General features: G+C 28.4%; 5 protein-coding genes and 1 long non-coding RNA gene across 8 annotated transcripts; 3 read left to right on the top strand and 3 right to left on the bottom strand.

Annotated features, from left to right (window-relative positions):
- The first annotated feature begins 36 nt into the window (after positions 1–36).
- On the top strand, positions 37–6,420 carry scny (ubiquitin specific peptidase 36). The gene is given in 9 exon segments (XM_015334042.2): positions 37–212; positions 1,766–2,071; positions 2,073–2,305; positions 2,439–2,546; positions 2,648–2,874; positions 2,971–3,369; positions 3,458–4,380; positions 4,477–4,616; positions 4,700–6,420. Coding segments are annotated over 8 exon segments (2,637 nt in total). The 5' UTR covers positions 37–212; positions 1,766–1,808; the 3' UTR covers positions 5,044–6,420.
- LOC149032839 (uncharacterized) lies at positions 322–1,757 on the bottom strand. Its single transcript, XR_016176309.1, has 2 exons — positions 903–1,757; positions 322–748 (listed from the first exon to the last, which is right to left on the bottom strand). It is a non-coding gene; the product is annotated as an uncharacterized LOC149032839 (long non-coding RNA).
- A 90-nt stretch (positions 6,421–6,510) lies between the features above and the next one.
- LOC107073391 (uncharacterized) lies at positions 6,511–7,956 on the top strand. The gene is made up of 4 exons (XM_089171666.1): positions 6,511–6,580; positions 6,760–6,969; positions 7,049–7,267; positions 7,354–7,956. The coding sequence occupies exons 1-4, from the start codon at positions 6,512–6,514 to the stop codon at positions 7,657–7,659; spliced, it is 804 nt and encodes a 267-aa protein (XP_089027792.1). The 5' UTR covers position 6,511; the 3' UTR covers positions 7,660–7,956.
- A 181-nt stretch (positions 7,957–8,137) lies between these two features.
- Vps8 (vacuolar protein sorting 8) lies at positions 8,138–14,020 on the bottom strand. 2 transcript variants are annotated; one of them, XM_015334033.2, is made up of 16 exons: positions 13,745–14,020; positions 13,293–13,425; positions 13,147–13,226; positions 12,758–13,051; positions 12,456–12,674; positions 12,190–12,369; positions 11,858–12,103; positions 11,609–11,749; positions 11,094–11,549; positions 10,268–11,013; positions 9,624–10,011; positions 9,363–9,530; positions 9,106–9,253; positions 8,745–8,985; positions 8,448–8,661; positions 8,138–8,358 (listed from the first exon to the last, which is right to left on the bottom strand). In XM_015334033.2, the coding sequence occupies exons 1-16, from the start codon at positions 13,823–13,825 to the stop codon at positions 8,257–8,259; spliced, it is 3,837 nt and encodes a 1,278-aa protein (XP_015189519.1). In that variant the 5' UTR covers positions 13,826–14,020; the 3' UTR covers positions 8,138–8,256. The 2 variants fall into 2 exon arrangements, with proteins under 2 accessions (XP_015189519.1, XP_015189518.1); XM_015334032.2 differs by having other exon boundaries at positions 13,147–13,425.
- A 147-nt stretch (positions 14,021–14,167) lies between these two features.
- On the bottom strand, positions 14,168–16,363 carry LOC107073401 (pentatricopeptide repeat-containing protein 2, mitochondrial). Its single transcript, XM_015334035.2, has 5 exons — positions 16,115–16,363; positions 15,421–15,965; positions 15,039–15,329; positions 14,844–14,948; positions 14,168–14,747 (listed from the first exon to the last, which is right to left on the bottom strand). Exons 1-5 carry the CDS (start codon positions 16,188–16,190, stop codon positions 14,595–14,597), a joined length of 1,170 nt encoding a protein of 389 aa, XP_015189521.2. The 5' UTR covers positions 16,191–16,363; the 3' UTR covers positions 14,168–14,594.
- A 225-nt stretch (positions 16,364–16,588) lies between these two features.
- Positions 16,589–19,673, top strand: LOC107073402 (DNA polymerase delta subunit 2). 2 transcript variants are annotated; one of them, XM_015334037.2, is made up of 9 exons: positions 16,589–16,866; positions 16,982–17,222; positions 17,321–17,598; positions 17,670–17,886; positions 17,978–18,212; positions 18,285–18,577; positions 18,659–18,857; positions 18,944–19,171; positions 19,304–19,673. In XM_015334037.2, the coding sequence occupies exons 2-7, from the start codon at positions 17,054–17,056 to the stop codon at positions 18,775–18,777; spliced, it is 1,311 nt and encodes a 436-aa protein (XP_015189523.2). In that variant the 5' UTR covers positions 16,589–16,866; positions 16,982–17,053; the 3' UTR covers positions 18,778–18,857; positions 18,944–19,171; positions 19,304–19,673. The 2 variants fall into 2 exon arrangements, with proteins under 2 accessions (XP_015189523.2, XP_015189522.2); XM_015334036.2 differs by having other exon boundaries at positions 16,594–16,866; positions 17,294–17,598.
- Positions 19,674–20,060: the final 387 nt, after the last annotated feature.

The raw sequence follows: 20,060 nt of genomic DNA on the forward strand, positions 1-20,060 counted from the left end.
TCACCAGATGGCGCGATGACATTAGTGAAGAAGGGGGAATACTTATATATAGTATTAATATAATATAAATTATTAAAATTATTATGCTTGTTCAGCAGACTGATATTAATTCGAATTTTCATTAGTGTACGTTATTTATCGTAAAAGTATCCAATTTTGATTGAAACGGAACTGCATTCTCAATTTTGGTGTCGTCCCAGTGTACCCAAAACGTTTGTACAAGAATTTATATCGCTTTAAATTTTCTTTTCTTCCGGCATATAATTATTATATTTTCTTCTTTCTTTATTCCCTTACGAATGGTGAACAAAAAAACTGATCTATTATCAAATGTATTTTTTCAATTTATTAATAAGAACAATTTAAAGAAATTAGTTTTCTCTTCGTACAACAAATGAAAGAAGTTGTCATCGATGATAGTCCGATAGTAGTGCATACATATATCCATATATCCATATGTATATATATATGTATATAGAAGATGGAAATCTCATTATCAATGGCTATTGCAGAAAGAATTAAAAATCTCACATCTCGCTGGTAATGCGAGATAAAGTATTTCTAAATTCAAACGTAAAATTCAAGATGGAAAGGGGGTTCCTAACTGCTCCTCAAGCCTGGTTGGAGAGAATTCAGAAATCAGGCAGAAAGCGCGATGGATAGTCGGCGTTATTGAGGTTGTCGATGGAAATGCAAATGGCTGTCATCATGATGTAGTTTGGTTGATATTTTTTCTTCCTTTAAGAGACTGAAACAATTCGCGAAAATGTTATATATCCTTAGAACACGATATTTGTAATGGCGCTACGGATGAAGATTAAGCTTGCGGTTTATGTGTGCGTGAATTAAAGGCGGGGTAAGTGTACAAAGTACGCGGGAAAACCTTCCTCATGGCTACATACCTCCAGTTAAACTCATCCGGTAACCGCTTCGAAGTACGTAAGCGCAATTAATTAGCAATTAATCGATGATACGTGTTTCTTTCTATACGTAATCAGTTAACATTAATAAATCTAAGGTATTTACCATTAAATTACCTATTATAGTCACTTATACTTATCGTATTACATTGATTATCACGAACAGAAGATAAACAATACTGTGCTCATCGTGCCGCGTGCTTTCATGGTTAATAACACCATGAAAGCGTTATTTAATTCATTTAAATGTGTATATTTATTTGTTTAAGTAGTTTCATTGCCATTGTTCGGAGATTAAATTTTTTTCTATCATCGCGTCGATAATTATTGTTGCGTGATTGTTCGAAGGAAACGTGCACGTGTTTCTTCAACCGATTTGATATTTCTTATTTCTCGTTGCGGTTGTAAATATGAATATTCGAAGTGTTTAGAAAAAGAAAAAAAAAAAATTGAAACCAGAATATATATTATAATGTTAATAAGGTTCGATTAAGTTAATATAATTAATGTATCATGAGTTAGTGAATTACTTGAAAGTTGAGTTAACCTTTTTAGTGTAGATTTTGTATATTAGTGAATGTAACAATATATTTATGAAACATTTAAAAAATATACCGTAAGAAGTGTAAAAACTTATTAAAGTAATCTCTAATTGTAAAGCTGAGTAAATGAAAACCAGTCATCTTGATAAGATAACGTTAATGATAATAATACTTATTTGATCTTTTAAATATAATAAAATATCATTTGGAATTCATATTAATTTCTTTTGAAAAATGAATGGATTAGTTCCAATAGATTTTCATGTCAGTATCTTGATATTTTTGTATATATTTATTTTACAGGAGTTTATCAAGCAATAGAGAATAAGTAGTAATAGCGATAGTTATGCCAGCTGTAAGTGTTTGCGATCCTGTTGCGGCAACACTTCGCCGTACTCTAGAAGCTAGCCAAAAGAAAGGAACAGATGAGCTATCTACAAATTTAATTACTAGCGCATCAAGAATACTTCAGTCAGAAATTCAATATAAAGAAGTAGATGATTATCAGACAACAATTTTGGATAAACTTAAAGCTAAATATATTGTTTTGAGTTTAACCAAATCTGATAAAATAGAGGATACTAAATCTAAAGATGGTACAACGTATGTAAAAAAACGAAGGTATGAGTGAAGGTCCTACGTTGCCAGAACCAGCCGTTACTTTGTATTGCTCTAAGAAAGTTAATCTAGGATGGAGAAAATCATTTCCAGTAGGAGCTGGCATGTATAATGTTGGAAATACTTGCTATTTGAATAGTACACTTCAGGCATTATTTCATGTGCCAGCACTTGTAAATTGGTTATTATCGGATTCACATCATAACTCAAAATGTGAACAAAACGGTGAGTACTTAACGTATTATTGTATTAATATTGAAAACTATATTTTCCATTATTACGGTGGGACATGTAAAGCTTTTAAAGAAGTCTTAATACCACTGTTTTGAATGGTGTTTTGATAATAGGATAGTTTTAGATGAAGGTGGAGAGTGCCTTACTTGCGCAGTGGCCAAGACTCTACAATTCAGTCACCAGAAGTCAGGAGGCAACATCAAACCATTCTGTATATATAATAAGTTAAAACGTAAATATATTGATTTATAAAAAACTATACTTATATAAGATTACTAATCAACATTATATGATGATGATGTATAGTAATTTTGATAATTTTGATAATTGTAGTTATCTGTCGAACTATGGTACCAGGACAACAAGAAGATGCTCATGAATTTCTACGTTATTTATTAGAAGGAATGGAAAGAGCTTATTTAACAAGGCGCAAAGCAGGAAAGTTGGACAATTATTCTAAAGAAACAACACCTATCAATCAAATATTTGGTGGTTATATACGCACTGAAGTTAAGTGCTTACAATGTGGACACGTTTCTACTACATTTCAACATTTTCAGGTAAGAAAACAATTACACGTTAATTAAATCAATTAAATGCAGCAGCAAATTATTTGAAGAAATATTATAAAAGAGAATTTTCTTAATATTATATAGGATTTATTGGTTGATATACGTAAAGCAAGTACATTAGACGAAGCATTAAATAGTTATTTTAGTCGAGAACAGTTGGATAATAACGATTATAAGTGTGAAGCTTGTAAAAGAAGAGTACCCGCGACTAAACAATTTAGTTTAGAACGAGCTCCTAAGGTTTTGTGTGTTCAACTGAAGAGATTTAGTGTCTTGGGAGGAAAAATATCTCGTCATATAGATTTTAGCCAGACAATAGATATGGGTCCTTACCTATGGAGAGAACCAAATGAACCTTTGCAACAACTCACATATAAGCTTATGTCACTTGTTACACATGTGGGTGAGTCAATAAATAGTGGACATTATACAGCAGTTGCACAAACCTCAACTGGTAATTACTATTCCTTTGATGATTCAAATGTAAGTACATAAACAAATGTTGCATCAATCCTAGATTGATAAGAAAATACGTAATTCTTTAGTAATATGTTTCTTTCTTTATTTCTAGGTTCGTCCAATTAGTCTTAGTAATGTATTAAATACAGATGCATATATAATGATATTTGAAATGGAACCTAATCAAGGACAAATAAATAATCAACAGGCTGTTAAAATGAATGGCATGTCATCTGAAAAAAGTGTATTATCTTCAAGTTCTTCTAGTAAGCCTGTTAATCCGAAGGCATCAACGTCTGACATATATAATGGATCAGTTAATGGTTCTCCCATTAATAAAAGTGGTATAGAAGGTTCAAAGATAGGTGAACAATTATCCGTTCAAAAAAACATAGAACTTCAGCTTCCTGTACAAAAGTTTACAAGTATCAGTGGAACACAGCTATCACAAAAGTCAGCAGAAAAATCTCAACCATGGCTATCAGGGCAATTTAAAAAAGTATTAAGTGGAAATAGTTTAGTACCATACGATGGTTCGAGCGAAGAAGAAGAAACTAATTCTTCTGTATCAAACAAAAATCGTGTAGTAACGAATGTTTCTGCATTGAAAATTAATTTTGCTCCTACTGTAGCTAATGGTGCACAGAAGGTATCTCAAGTAAAAGACTCATTACATAAAACAGTTCCTACCTCAAAAGAAATACAAATATTAACGGTGAAACAGTCTAATAATTCAACATCTTCAAGTCTAAATAGTTCTGTTCAATGTACGAAAATACAAAATGTTTCTAATGGTGGTAACAATTCATCATTAACTTCTTTAAAACATCAAAATGGTAAATCAGAAATAAATGGTAAGACGGAAAATAGTAACAAGGAAAAGTCTTATCATCCAATTAAAATGAAAACAGGGCAGGAAGAAAAAGTACTTACTAAAGCTGCAAGTAGCAGTATAAAGGGTTGGGAAGTATCAAAAGATGCATTTCCTTCCATATCAAATTCAACCCCAAATGGATGGTCCGTGACTGATAACAAGTAATATATTTTCATTTGATTTATTTTTATTCATATATATTTATAATATTTATTGGATATATTTAATTGATGATTATATTTAAACGTACTTTTCAGAGAAGATTCAACTAAATGCAATCAAAGCAATACAACGCCAAGTGCTGCAGCATTAAGAAATTTCAATGGAACAAACCGTTCGGATACTGTCTCAAGTTTATTGAAAATGTCCCATCGTGGATATGGCGGCAGTTCTTTAGGTATTATTTATTATATCTGAAAATAATTAAGTGTCAATGATTGTAGTGTATTAATAAATTGAATGATTTCGTTGTTTTTATAGTAACAAATTGGCGTGGCAATAGATGTCATTTGGATCGTGAAGTTGATAATGAAAGACGAGAAGAACGTAAACGTCATATGAATCCAGACGATGAAGAAGCTGATCGAGGTCGAGTTAAAAAAGTTAAAGAACATAGAATGTGTGGTGATAGATTAGGTGGTACTGGATATAACGTATTCCAAGAATTTCAAAATGGAAAAACTTGGAGTCGATCAGTTAGCGGTTATAACCGAGAATCTTACTATGATACTTCCAATAATCCGCGACCACGACGTAATAGTAACTATAAGCATCCTCGTAATAGACACTACAGTAATTCTCACGTACGTTGGCCGCGTGGATAAAAGAAAGCAAAACAAGATCTATGAAATAGCCTCTAAAACATACTAATGTTAATGGGGAGCTATGGGTATTAGTTCGAAGTTATTGATCGATACACAGTTTTACTGTCTATTGAAAAAAAAAAAAAAAAAACTGTCAAAGCCTATGTCTCAGCGCTGATTTAGATTATTAATTCATAAAGTATCTCAGTGTCAGACATTATAATGTGGTTCATTTATTGCATTTTAACTCTTGCATGTTCCTAAAGAGTTTATAACGTGGTTTGATCCTTTTTTCTTTTCATTTTAAACATGATTTATGACTTATATATATATATATATATAAGGAGGTTGAGTATCGATAACATATATATATATATATATAATATACGTATTGTATATTATGTATATATACGTATGCTGAGTTTTTGTTTAAAATAAAGAAAGAATTGGTATCATACATGATTTTTATGTATAGATACACATTATCGTCAAAAAATATTTCTTTTTATTTTCTCCTGAATTAGAATTTATTTATATTATATACACATATATTAAATTTGTGAAAATGATATAGATATTCTTATTAAAATGTCTATACATTTTTACAAAAAAGTAACTACTTAAAATAAAAAAAAATAATCCTTTTTGATTATAATAATGAAATGAACTATACTAAATAATGAAATGCTAGCGCAAATAAATAATGCTATCCGTCCTTCAGTCTTCATTAATGATACTCACCTCCTGTTCTGCAATTTGTATTTATATGTGAAAAAATTATTTAATGTTTTACTTAGATATCCCAATTTGAAAAATTGTTCTTTTTATAATCCTTTAGTAGAAGTTGATAAATTTTATTTTAAATTAATTGTGGTATCTATTTCGTTTAAAAGTATATAAATAATTTTAAATCAATATTTGTTATATAATTGTGTGTAAATTATTTCTTTAGTAGGAAACTAGAATCAATATTAAAATTATCTCCATAATGGATTGAACATATTAAATATTAGTTTAAAAAATAATCATGATAATATATTAGTTCAAAACAATTGTAAATTACTTAGAGATTAGGAAATTTAGAACTTTTTAATGATAAGGAACAAGGATTAAGATTGCAAAATTATAGAAAATTTGTTAAGTCAAATGTGAGGTAGATCTTATCTGCTTTCACTTACAATACCTCGTTAACATCATTTTACGAATGAAATACTAGCCAAAAGACATCATTAGTATATCTCATATTGTAAATCGTCGTAGAAATAACAATTATGAAGAAAAAAATGTCAACTTTATGTACAAGATATAAATTAAAAAAAAAAATAAGAACAAATTATTCATTTGTATTTGCTATTAGAATAATTTACTCAAATAAAACAAAAGTATCTAGAAAACAAATGACGATTTATATCTTCAACTATTTTGGATAAAACACAGTCACTCTTTTATTTTACTTTTAATGTATATTGAATGAGAAATACTAAATATTATGGTGGAATCTCAAGTAATTATTGTTGAAACTTCAATCAATATACTTTTAAAGATTCTTCACAAAAATGTAAGTACTTCTGAGCGAAATATATATTAAGATATAAGAATATACAAAATTAAAGAAAAATAGTACAACATTACTTATATTGTAGTAACAGACAGTTTAGCATAATTTCATTGAAATAATAAGTTTACATGAAATTTATTTATGAAATAAATTACAATAAATAGATATATTTACTATAGGTAACAATTCTCAAAAACGAGGCTGATTATGGAATGCGATTAGAATATGAATTAGAGACTAAACTTGAATGGTTTAATAAAATAAGAAGCAATTTCACCGATAAGCTCAATTCGTTGTGGAGCTTGGCAGAAATACATTGCTCAGTTAATAATGAGATTAAAAAATTTGCAAATAATATTTTTCATTTGTGGACAATCATGACTCAACAGGTAATTTCATCATCCATATTACATTACTTTCTTAATTTTTAATATAAATATTATTATTTGATATTCTTTTATGAAATAGATTTACAAACAATATTCTAAAATCCAAGTCATAAGCCATACTCTGCCGAATATTGCACTATCTTCTCTTCTTGGCATAATTAAAAAAGAAATCGTTATAGTAAAGACTAAACTACAGACTAACGAAGTGAAATATAATTCGAATGATGTATTAATAGGATATAAATTGCTTAATGAAGCAATAGTATTATTAAACAATCTTGAAAAATATGAAAATAAGGTTGAGTGTACAAGAAATTATTGAATTATTTTCTAATTAATTACGTATATGATTACAATGAATGTATGTACATTTATCAATTTCAGATGCAACAATACTTAATTATGTCAAAAATGGTCCCATACATTCTGAAATTAGAATCAACAATTGACAAATTTGTATCAAGCACTGCATTATTACCAAAAAGTCCATTAATTTCCTCAGATCTTAATGCTTTTTCATTCGTATCTAAACTATTGACTGGTGAACTTATGGGTAATGAAACTATAAACCCACATTATGTATTAGCAGAAAATATAACTAAAAAGCCAGTCTTTATAATAAAAAGTAATAAACGAAAAGTCGATGTACCAGTTCTACCTACAATTAAATTGTTTAAAAGTGTTACATAATTTTTGCAATCTTAAATATTATTGTATTAGTTATTAAAACTTAAATAGCGAATTTTTCAAACATAAAACATATTAACAATAATATCGCTCATTATATTAGAATGAGGAATAACAATTTTTTAACTCTTCTTTAAGATTATATATTTGGCAACATATTAAATATACAACTTAATAAGCCAATAGCCTTTTTTCTTTTTTAAATAAAAGTATGTATGTCTTATAAATATTACGAAGAATATATGCAATTTAATAGTTTACAATTTATAAACATATGAAAACTAGTATATCAGTAATAATGCATGATAATAATTGTAAATACTTTAAAATGTAAAGAAACTGTATTGTTGTAGTTTTCATCTCAAAAATAGACATTGATAATATATATATATAATTTAAATTTAATATTATATTTCGTAAAATATATATATATATAATAATTAATGAATACTTCTAAAAATGAGAGTGAAAATAGAAAGAAGGGACACATAATATGTCAAATTAATTATATGCTAATGTTTTTTTTTTGGTTTACCACCAAATAAAACGATCCTTATATACATGAAATTCTCGTGTGTGTGTGTGTGTTTAATATTTATATTAAAAAATGCCTTCAAGATCAGGAACAGAGGTTGGTGGTGCAAGACTTAAAGAAAAGTTTTTAGTACGCATAAATTCTGGTGGCAATATTTGTTTCCTTTCCTGAAAGACCAAAGAAAAACATTTATATATAAATAGATAGTTTGAAATATTAATCATAAAGAAAATCTAATAAATGCTATAACACATACCAGGTGAGAATTACTAGTACGTATAATATTAGTAACAACAGGTGCCCATCCTTTGGCATTTAAACATTTATAACAAGATCTGGGCTCTCCCAAACAGTCTAAATGATATCCATGTCCACATTCAAAAATTGCTACGTAATTCGTACTTTGGCATAAAATTTGTCTGCATATAGGACAAATAAGGGAAATGCTTGCACAAGCTTTCCCTGCATCTCTGCATAAATAATACACTTGTTAATAATAAATAATCTTACTAATGTACTAATATTAACGATTAGTTAATAGCGTTAATAATACCTAAGAGATTTTTTTAATGCTTTATGGAGTTCTAAGCTGACCAATCGTGCAGTTGTTTCAACCAGAGTTTGTTCATACTGAGAATGCGTGAGTACTCCTGCGAGCAATTGACGTATGTCACCTATTGTTCCACTCTTTGATAATGGATGTTTTAAAATTTGTTCTAGTACAGTTGATAGAGCTGTTGTACCGCTAAGTGATTCCAAAATAATTTTTAACAGTTTTCCACTCAATTTCTCGACTGTAATTTGTTTGTTGTTACTTATTATGTTTTATATTGTCAAATAATACAAAAACTATAGGATAATAAGAAAAGAACAAAACCAACAAAATTGGAACAAACTAAACTAGGTTTAAATACCATTTTCATTGACGCTTTCTGAATGAGTTTTTAATACAACTTCTACAAGTGGCATCCAACTCAAGCTTCCAGCAGATCTCCTGCACATTCCTGCTAATTGCATTGCAGTAATAATAGCCTCTTTCTCAACAAATTTATTTTGGCAATACTAAGAAAAAGAAATTTATTATCCAAATAAAAAAGACCTAATATATCTATTATACCTATATAATGACTATTTATAATAAAATTGATTACATAGTTTTGTAATAAATTACCATATTTAATTGATTTTTGAATTGATTTAGCAAAAGATCGAAAGCTTCTTGGTAATTTCCCAATTTTTCAAGCATTACTGCTTCAGCATCTATATGATTGGATTGTTTGACTATTTTCAATGCTTCATCTAATCTACAACCATGTGGTCCATTTATATGATTGACTACCTGTATATAAAAAACACAAATAATTGAAAATAATCATCTGACATGGTTGTTGTTGTTGTTGTGTTGTTATTGTTTATATATAGTCACACTTACATTCTCTGGTTCTATCTTACACATCAATGCTAAATATTTTTCTAAAAGTTCAGTTGACAATTCTGGACTAGTTTCTTCTTCTTTATATTGACTGAGTTGATACAGAGCTCCTAAGAGAGCATATTCGAGACTTAGGGTACCATCAAATTTGTTTAAAATTTCAGGAATTTTATTTTGCATTCGACTGGCAATAATAAGAGCAAATTGTGTAACATTTATTGCCACCAGAGCTGAAGCACTAGTTAATAAGACTGAATGTAATGAAGTTGTAGGAAGTCGGTCCAGCCAAGGCCAGATATCACAATGCCTAGTAGGATCAAGTATCATACACTTGCAAACTGCTATCCAATCTTCTCTGGCAGTATACAGCAACTCTGCGACTCGCATACTGCAACATTACATGCTGCGGTACAAATTAATACATATAATGCTAGCATATCATTAGATAACTATTATAAATAAACGTAATCATTTCTCAGATATTTAGAAGAGAAGAGAAGAGAAGAGAGATAAAAGAACTTCTCTCTCGAATGCTATATCTTGATTTAACAATATTTTTATGTTAATTAAAATCTTAAACATATTGACATATATGTATTATATTTAAACGGTTATTAATAACTAAACTATACATTTGTACTTACAAGTTAGCTTTCTGTGCAAAATTCAGTAAAGTAGTATCTGATATGTTGCGCAATTTCTTGGAGTTTAATAGTCCTAACACTGCATTCTCCTTTTCAGATTTAAGATCCCTAGATGTGACAACAGATGAGGAATCGCATAATACTTCTATTATTCTAATTAAAATATTTGGTTCCAAATTAATTTTATCTCCTGCTGCTTCATTTACTATAAATATTAGAACTAAAGTCCTTTGTTCATCAGTGATATAGTCTGAATTCATTGGAGTAAGAGGTGTACTGGGTAAAACAATACTCAATAAAATATCTATGAATCTTTGTCGTTGTCTAAGACCCATTTCTGAGGTAAATTCTGGTTCTTGAAAGGCAATGGCGATTACATCTAAAAAACCTTTTGCATCAAAACGAAGCAGTGTTCTCAAATAAGGATATTGCCTTTCTGCATCACTTGCTAGACTGGAATGTTGAGATAGGAGTGCCCTCAATATATCTGTTTTTGCCCTCTGTGACATAACTTCAGGAAGTGTATCTCTAGGGAAACCACGTCCCGCAAGGCAACAACTAGCATAAACCAAAAGTGCATTACCAAGTTGCAAAATATCTCGAGATAATGATTCTTTGGTATTTGTCAATGCATTTTGAAGGATAGGCACAAGCTGGTGTATAGGTGCTGTAAAATCACTTAAGGCTGCTGTTTGAAGATGTATAAGAGCTTCCCACAAACTTCTTCGACGACAAATGGTTGTTATCTGCAATGATAATGTTCAAAAATATATACAGTTTAATTGATTAAAGAATAAATAATAAGAATAATAAGAAATAAATTTACCTGATGTATATCTAAACAATCTATATCTAATAAGACGGCAATTGTCTGTAGTGAATCCACCTTTCCTTCTTGATCATACAAGTTAAATAATTGTTGAACTATTAAAGGTGGTAATCTTGGATGAAGACTTCCATTCAGTAATGGACTTTCCAGGGCACACAAATAACTTGATTTGAGTCCTTCGATTTCAGATACTAAATCCCATAATCTTCCAAACAACAATTCTGTATTTTCTAATTGTATACAGTAATCCACGCAAATATTGACTATATCAAATTCTGCATTATCAGTCATAGAGGAATGATTCAATTGTTCCATATACTGAATCAAAATCTGACAAACTGTATCGCGAACTATTTGTTTGCGTCGTTGTTTCGAACCTCTAAGCCCAACGACAGCTTTGCCTTTATCTTGATAAAAGGAAAGTCCTAAGGCCAAAGCTTCTGGAAAACGACCCTAGAAAAAATCTTATTTTTGAGCAAGCACTTTTTCAACATTTTTTTTATTAAATATACCTGCATTGTTAAGTGCTGCAATCGTTCTGTCCATGTTCTTATGCATACTGCATGTAAGCTTTTCGTACCTAATAACAAAAGTTGATTTCCAAATGTTATAACAGTATTATAGCAAGCTCTTTCTCCAGCTAATGCCATTGCCTGTTAAAAATATTTGTTAAAAAATATTGTAGAGCAAAAAAAGAACAATATTATTCTAACATTATTTTTAGATAATAGTGAAAAAAAAAAAAAAAAAACAATTCATACCTTAGAAACATTACCACCTGTACATAAACCTTTGAAATGACTGGAAGCATATGAGATACAAACACGACTCATATCTAACGTTTCTAAGCTATCTTGCGTTCTTACATCTAACAAATGTAATCTTTCTTGAGTATCTAATACAACTAAAGATCTTGGATTTAGCCACCGTAAATTGCTTATAGTATATGGAAATGACATTCTGCGAAGAGGAGATAATTTCACTCTGGTACCAGCCTCAGTAGATACCTTGGCAATAATTTGAAATATGAAATATTGGATCAAAGAAATAAATATAAAATAAAACTATTTTATAGCATATAAAATAATATTACTTGATAAAAATGTACTATGTCGTCCCTTGCAAGAGCCAATACTGGATCAACTACTCGAGATGCATCAGCTGCTTGTATTACAACCAACTGCCAAGAAAGTTGTGGAGGTGCAATTGCTGCACCTGATAGTGAATGTGTAAGAAGAACTCTTATTCTGGGTCGTATGCAAACAACAATCACCTAAAAAACTTCATCTTATATAATAAATCCAATATAATATATCCAACAAGAAATAAAATAAACGAGAAATACTAAAATCAACAAACCTTAGATAGCGTGGCCATTGCTACTAGTGTATAATTTTTCAATGGATGAGAAGGTAAATTATTTAGTAATAAAGGTTCCATAGTACACACTTCACCCCTAGAACCACTAAATAAGCATCTACTATCACAGCCTCGAACTCCCATAACTCTTGTAAAATTTAATTCAAATACAGATCCACCATTGTCACTACAAAGTGCAACTTTTGGAGAATCTGTAAACTAATATCAAGATATATTAATTATAATAATTATAATAATTATATTTGATTGGAGAATTAATTTGATAAATAAATAATATTTACTTTAACATGTAATACAGCAGTATCAAGTGGATGAACTTCGGTAAGTGTTCTTAAAACTTTTCCATCACTACTATCGATCATTAAAATAAGACCTCTAGCAAAACCAGCTAATATTCTACTTCCATCATGATTAAAGCACAATGCAGAGACAGATCCTTGATGTCTGGCTTCTTGATCACACCATCGTAATGTCTGAGATGAATCAAAGCTTAATATTAAACCATGACTAGTACCAATTACTAACATATTCCCACCAGCGGTAACTGCACTTGCCAATCCAGCATTGACCCTTTCCTGAATAATATTTTTGTTAACATTAGATGAGTCTAATTTGAAAATGAAATATATGTTTAAAGTACTAGTAAAGAAGATTTTGGTTTAATACTTACGCTTGCTGATACAATTTGTGCAGAAATACCCTTTAATATCACATGTCTTAAAATAGCTCCCGATGGTGGATGTTGTGAAGCTTTAGAAGATTTATTGAGTGAATTTAAAGATAAATGACTACCAACACTGGTTGTCTCACTACTACCTAATTTTTCAATCGATGCAGCTCCAAGATCATCATCTGTTCCTGACAATGATGTACAATCAGGTTCTGTCAATATACTTTCTAAGGAGGGTAATTCTTCCACAGTTGGTATAGCATATTCTGCATGATCTAACTAAAATACCATTTTAATTCAGGATTAATTTGTATATTAATGAGATCTAGGTTTCAATATTAATTAGCGTTACTATTCAAAATATATCCAAATTTACTTATACATGGTATAAATACAAAATCATTTTGATATGATAGATAAATATATATATATAAATAAGAATAATTGAAAATAATATAACAAGTAATCCAACAGTGTAAATACAATTAACCTTCAATCGCGTTTAATGTAATATAACCTATTTTTGTATAACTTAAAAATCCTTCTCATGGGTTAAATATATTACAAAATATATAAATTAATTGCTTCTGTTGCTTACCTCAATGAAATCTAAATTAATAGCATCTGTTGCAAGATATTCTTGAGATCCAATTTCAGATCCCAACCCATTTTCAGCCATTTTTATTTTATCTGTCACTTTACAGTAGATACGCAATCTTAAAATGATTTAACGCCACCTATTTGATTAAAGTGTCGATCTAATAAACAACAAAGTATCCTTTCCAAGAATATCGTCGTTAACCAAAATCGCCCTTATCAGAAGTTTACTTCCCTATAAGATTAAATTAAAAATCGATTTATTTGTTCCTACTCTTTCTCTCCCCCATAACCCCATTACATATATGTATATATATATATATATATATATAAATTTTAAAAATGTAGATAAAACTCTTGTAAAATATCATAAAAAGGAATAGGAAAATTTGTCTGCATAAATCAATAGCAAGAAAATAAATGCTTATTTTCACCATAAAATTTATTTATAACTTTTTATTTGTATTTAAATACAAAATTACAGTTTACTACAAGAAAAGAAATAATACTTGATAATGTTTTTCCGTGCATGGTTGATTGTGAGGACGATCAGAAATTTTTGATTTTTTACATTAAATACACGTTAAAAAACAATGCAAATTACAATAAACATATAATTTGTATCTAAGTTTGATCTTTTAATAGTTATAACATGTGCTCTTACAAAACTTTCCTCTGAAATGCACAAATTATAAAAAGACATTATGTACTATTAGTATAATGATAAATAATTACAATTGATAAAATAACGTGAATTTGTTATAACTTTAAAGATGGGATCATATAATTATAATTATATCATAAATACATGGATAGATACATTACAATGAATTGGAAAAAGATATTAGTAATTAAATAAGGTCCTTTAAGCCAACTATCCTTTTACGTTGTGGTTGTCTAAATTGTTCATTTCTATTGTTTTCGTTACCACGATCATTAATCAGATTTTTAGAACGTTTTGGGAATAAATATTCCATTGGACTAAGTATATGAGCTTCCAATGTCTGTAAAAAGAAAATATATTTAGTATTCTGGCTAATGAATATTAAATAATCAATGCAATGAATGAATTAAATAATCAAACATTTTGGTATAATTACCATCTCTTCTACGTGTCCTTGTTCTCTCAGAAGAGTAATTATTTTTGTTAATATAGATTTAAGTTCATCATTTGCATTGTCCAAATGTTTTTCAACCTCTTCAATCTAAAATTTAAGATTAATTTGATTAACATTCTTATTTTATATGTAGAAGTAAATGTATTGTTAGAAATAATTTAATTAATATATACATACAACATCTGAAAAATATGTTTCTTTAACAGAGTAAGTTCCTTCGAGTGAATTTTTCAATATGAAAGCAACATCATTTAACCTATTAAGTCTGCAGTATGCAAGAATTTTCAAACATCTATTATCGATGTAACGTGTTCTTATTAAAGACATTAATTCTAAAGTTATTTGTGGAGAATCTTGTTTTAATGCCAAGCTTGCCAAGAATGTTATAAATCTACGCATCGGTGGGAAGTTACGTTGACTTAATTCTTTCCAAGTGTTCAATAAATAATTGAACGATTCTGGAGTATTCTGCAAATATAAACATTTTAAATGATTACATATATTTGCGTTTAGTTTTAAATAAAGCATATATATATATATATATATATATATAACAAACCTCTTGATAAGCAGCAGCAGCGTTAACGATAACTGGAATTCTTGGAATATTTTGAAAATCCACACATCTAGACTTAAATAACTCAAATACTTGACGTACTTCACTATACATTTTATTGTTATACAATAATGTTACTAAAACTGAATAAGTCGTGCTTTGATCAAAAAATGAAGACAGTTTTGGGTCGAGAAATGTAGATAATGCTACATCTGGTTTGCCCACATAGTTAAAAGCTCTCATTATTACAGGACCAAATGAGTAGTTACCAAACCTTAGGTTACTACTTTGAGAGTTGAATTTATATATCATTTTAACAAATAAATCTATATCGTCAGGATTACTAGTTACCAAGTGAGACATAGCTTTTAAGTCTTCAGTAAAAACTACACTATTTTCATCTTCAACAATTTCTTTCATTTTTTGACGAAATGAATCTTCTACATTTATAAATTGTTGATGTACTTGTGTTCTTACATATTCATAATTGTTCATACCAATTGTTTTATTTGTAAAAATAAAACGGTTTATTCCCAATGAGAAAGTACCTAAAATAATATGAAAATTTCATTGAAACAATAACTATATACCTCATGATATATGTAATATTTAACTTAATTCAATATTACATATATATCATTTATATCAGTAAATTACACGACATAAAGTTTGAGGTTATTATAGCAGCATTACTTACCGCTTACAGTATTTCTTAACGTAGAATTGAACATAAAGGGCAAATTAAGCCTAAGTAGTCTTAAACTTGTAGCCATGATTTACTAATATTTTTTAATATAATTTGAATAATTCTTTTCTTTCCTTTTAATTAGATATTAACAATAAATTGAGAATTTTACAATCAACCACACGGTAAAGAAAAGATGGAAAGATCAGGTTAGTGAGCATTTGCAACGGAAAAGAGGGAGTTTCCTACGACTCCTATTGGCTAAACAGCCGGCTTATTTCCCTCACTATTGCTTTACGTAATCAGTACTAAACTATTTTTTCTTATTGGTGGAAAAACTCTAAAATAAAATCTTCCAGAGCAAGCGAATAGAACGCGTGAAAACCGAGTACATCCGGAAAAAGTATATTTTCCGGAAATACTACCAATCTATTGTTGTCTTATTAAATATTACTTTTGTTTTGATTAATAATTCATTATACTCATATAAAATGACAAATTAATTAAAATCTGTTATTATTATTATTATTATTATTATTTACTACTTATGTTTGAATTTATTTTCGTAATGTTTATAAATTATATAACTTTGTTAGAATAAATTGTTTATTTGATCAAGAAGTTACATTCATCTTTTTAATATAGATATGGAATTCTCAAACCCTATTGGTCCATAAATATTTCATTATGCAGAGAATATTATATATTAATTGTAGTAGTATATACAAATTATAAATTAATGTTAATAATAATTAAGGATGAATGTAAGTAATTATTATTGATCGCGACTAAGACTATGATTTCTTCGAAGAAAATAAATATATTCATAGAAATATCAAATAAATAAGACAATATATAATAAATATCTCCATGTTTTAGGTAAAACATTTTTTAAATCTATAGAATAGGTATAATATTTGTCTATACAGAAACATAATTTTACTTTTATTCATGGAGGATAATACTACGTGTGCTTTTGTTCGAGAAAATATACCACTTAATGATTTTAAAAGGTTTTTATTATCCTCAAAAAATGTCCAATGTCAATACTCAAGCATATATGTCACAAGATTAAATGCATTAAGAGATAATGTAATACTAAAGGCAAAAATAAAATGGGGTAAAGTATTTCAAATGAGTCCAATATTTCATCAATCATTCATCTTTTATCTATTTATTATTTTATTTCAGCTGCACATAAAATAATAAATATCTCAGATCTTGTTGAATTTGAAGAAAATGAACTGTGTGTAATCACAGGAACTCTTTATAAGCATGAAGAATTGAAAAGATCAGCTTTACAAATGTTTGCAACAGAATTACAAGTTTGTCCACAACCATTGCAATCTAATTATGAGTCATTTAAGGATATCTTATTTTTGGAAGATGATGCATTAAGAATTAAACTAACTGGTAATCATATGAATGTACAAAGTATTGTAACTGGTATTGTTTCTGCATTGCTTGGTCGTCGACAAGAGAACGGAACATTTTGGGTATTGCAAGTATATATTAAGACCATTTGTCAATTGTGTTTTTCTGGTTAAATAAAGTAATGTTATTTTAGGTAGAGGATTGGTGTTTTCCAGGATATTTTCCAACACCTTCTACATCTTCTATATCATTGCAAAGAAATGCAATGACATTATTAGTTTCCGGATTATCATTGGCAAATAACGTAGACCCATTTGGATTGACTCTCTTATCCGAATGGATTATAGGGATGGCTGGAAATTCGTTTATACAAAAAGAAGCTGCACGTATTGCACATGTTATTATAGCTGGTACGTTTAATTAAACGTACTATCATTTATATGAATTAATATTTATTTGTATGATTAAAATTAATAAATATATATATCTATGATCGTTTAGGAAATAGCATAAGAGGTTTCATCGAAAAATTTAATCATAACAATTATTCTAAGCAAAAAAAATGTAATGAAATATTAAGTAAAGAAACTGAGGTGGCCACTCATAGACTTGATGAATTTCTTCAATCTATCGTGAAGTGTTGTTGTGTAACATTAATGCCTGGTGAATTCGATCCTACATGTCATATGTTGCCTCAACAACCATTACATCCTTGTTTGTTACCCCAAACAATAAGGTATAATACTTAAATCTATTAGACGATCATCTATTATTGCAACAAGAATGAACAACACTTCATAATTTACAGATATCAAAGTTTTGATTGCGTTACTAATCCTTGGGTTGGTTCTATCGGATCTCGTATTATAGCTGGATCTAGTGGACAACCGATTCAAGATATTATGAAAGTTGATAATGTTCTGAACAATACTCCTTTAGAATGGTTAGAGAATACATTATATTGGCGACATTATGCACCTACAGTTCCTAATTCATTACCGTCTTATCCATATTTTCAAAATGATCCCTTCATTATAAAAGAATGTTTAGACATATACTTTGTTGGTAATATGGAGAAATATGAAACAAAGGTGATATCTGGTAAGATCACATATTACATTAAATAATATCAAAACAAATGAAATAAATTTCAATTTTAATTGTATTTAATATTTCTTACAGATGAAGGACACATAGTGAGATTAGTCTGTATTCCAAATTTTTCGAAAACTCGAACAGCTGTTCTTCTTGATTTGGAAAGCCTAGAAACATTTCCTATTTCATTTGAAGCTAACTTATGACATTGATCATATTTTGTAAAATCTTCCAAATCCTTTTTTATATATGTATGACATGATACATATAACAATAAGAAATTATGGTATGTATATAACACAAACTATTTTTGTTGTTTTTGTACGTGTGTAAAACTAGACTAATCAATACTGTGCTTCTTTCAATTTTCAGATGCTTACAAGACTGCAAATTATAAGATTGGATTATTTATTTTAAATAAGAGATTGTTAAAACAGAAATGCCGTTGATAAGAAACATTGACAAAATGTCTTATTTTAACAAGACTAGACAAGACTAGAGAAAAAGAAAAGAATATTGGTAGATGATCAAACTCAACTAGACATCAAGTTTTGTCACATGTATTCTAACCTTCAAATATAATTATTCACTATATTAAGGGTACGTTGATAGAAAAGAAATACTTCAACATTTTCAGTATCTTATTTACTATACACTACAGAGAATAAACTGCAGGTTTTACATTTTTCATGGAATAGTGGAACAAACTAATAACTTCATTTTCTTTTGCAGGGTTCTTTGTGCAACTTCTTCAAGAAATAAAGATTAAAGATTTAAATATTTTCATAACACATGATACGGGAAGAACAAAAGAAAACTGTATTATCAAGAGAAAACATATTACAATATTATGCTACAAGAAATGCTACAGAAATGCTACAGAAATTTTCTTTTAAATAATATGTTTGTCTATTTGTTATGGGATTTCATTTTGTAAGAGAACATATGAAATTAATTTTTTATTAGATATATCTATAATTTAAAGTGCAGAAAAGTATTTTAATAAATAAATAATGTAACAAACTCATTATAAACTTTCAGACAATGTCCTACCACCATTATACATTACACATTCCTATTAAATAAATATTCTTTAAAAATATTCTTATTTGTGTTATTTATTTAGATATATTTAAAGAAGTATATAATCAATTTTACTATCAATAATAAATTCCAAACATTTCAATGTTCGACGTATACTTTTACGAATAATATAATAAAAAACAATATTTTTAAAAAATGTTATAGAAAAAATCATTATTCAAATTTGCGTAAAGAAAAAATATCTTATATATACACTACCAGTAAAAAAAATATTGATTATGTAATTAATTATGGCTGAAAAATTATTACAATCTTTATTCTCGATCATTTTTATAAATTCAAAGAAGGAATATTATATAAAATTGTTATTAATATTTATAAGCTTTTAAAAATACTAATAAATGCTCCTATCAATATATTAAATATATCTATATATACTACGAAA

Source organism: Polistes dominula, unplaced genomic scaffold (assembly GCF_049000335.1).
Source record: "Polistes dominula isolate Pdom_NZ unplaced genomic scaffold, Pdom_raw_medaka contig_26, whole genome shotgun sequence".
Taxonomy (NCBI): Eukaryota; Metazoa; Arthropoda; class Insecta; order Hymenoptera; family Vespidae; genus Polistes; species Polistes dominula.

Excerpts from the sequence above, each read along its gene's own strand:
- LOC107073391 (XM_089171666.1), top strand. The coding sequence starts at position 6,512 with ATGGTGGAATCTCAAGTAATTATTGTTGAAACTTCAATCAATATACTT. Across the intron at positions 6,970-7,048 it reads GGACAATCATGACTCAACAG|ATTTACAAACAATATTCTAA; the intron begins GTAATTTCATCA and ends TTTATGAAATAG. Across the intron at positions 7,268-7,353 it reads TTGAAAAATATGAAAATAAG|ATGCAACAATACTTAATTAT; the intron begins GTTGAGTGTACA and ends TATCAATTTCAG.
- Vps8 (XM_015334032.2), bottom strand. The coding sequence starts at position 13,825 with ATGGCTGAAAATGGGTTGGGATCTGAAATTGGATCTCAAGAATATCTT. Across the intron at positions 12,104-12,189 it reads ACATAGTACATTTTTATCAA|GTATCTACTGAGGCTGGTAC; the intron begins GTAATATTATTT and ends ATTATTGCCAAG. Across the intron at positions 9,531-9,623 it reads GTAAGATAGAACCAGAGAAT|GTAGTCAATCATATAAATGG; the intron begins GTAAGTGTGACT and ends TTTTATATACAG.
- LOC107073401 (XM_015334035.2), bottom strand. The coding sequence starts at position 16,190 with ATGGCTACAAGTTTAAGACTACTTAGGCTTAATTTGCCCTTTATGTTC. Across the intron at positions 15,966-16,114 it reads GTTAAGAAATACTGTAAGCG|GTACTTTCTCATTGGGAATA; the intron begins GTAAGTAATGCT and ends ATATTATTTTAG. Across the intron at positions 14,949-15,038 it reads AAACATATTTTTCAGATGTT|ATTGAAGAGGTTGAAAAACA; the intron begins GTATGTATATAT and ends CTTAAATTTTAG.
- LOC107073402 (XM_015334036.2), top strand. The coding sequence starts at position 17,054 with ATGGAGGATAATACTACGTGTGCTTTTGTTCGAGAAAATATACCACTT. Across the intron at positions 17,599-17,669 it reads AAGAGAACGGAACATTTTGG|GTAGAGGATTGGTGTTTTCC; the intron begins GTATTGCAAGTA and ends ATGTTATTTTAG. Across the intron at positions 18,213-18,284 it reads TTGTTACCCCAAACAATAAG|ATATCAAAGTTTTGATTGCG; the intron begins GTATAATACTTA and ends CATAATTTACAG.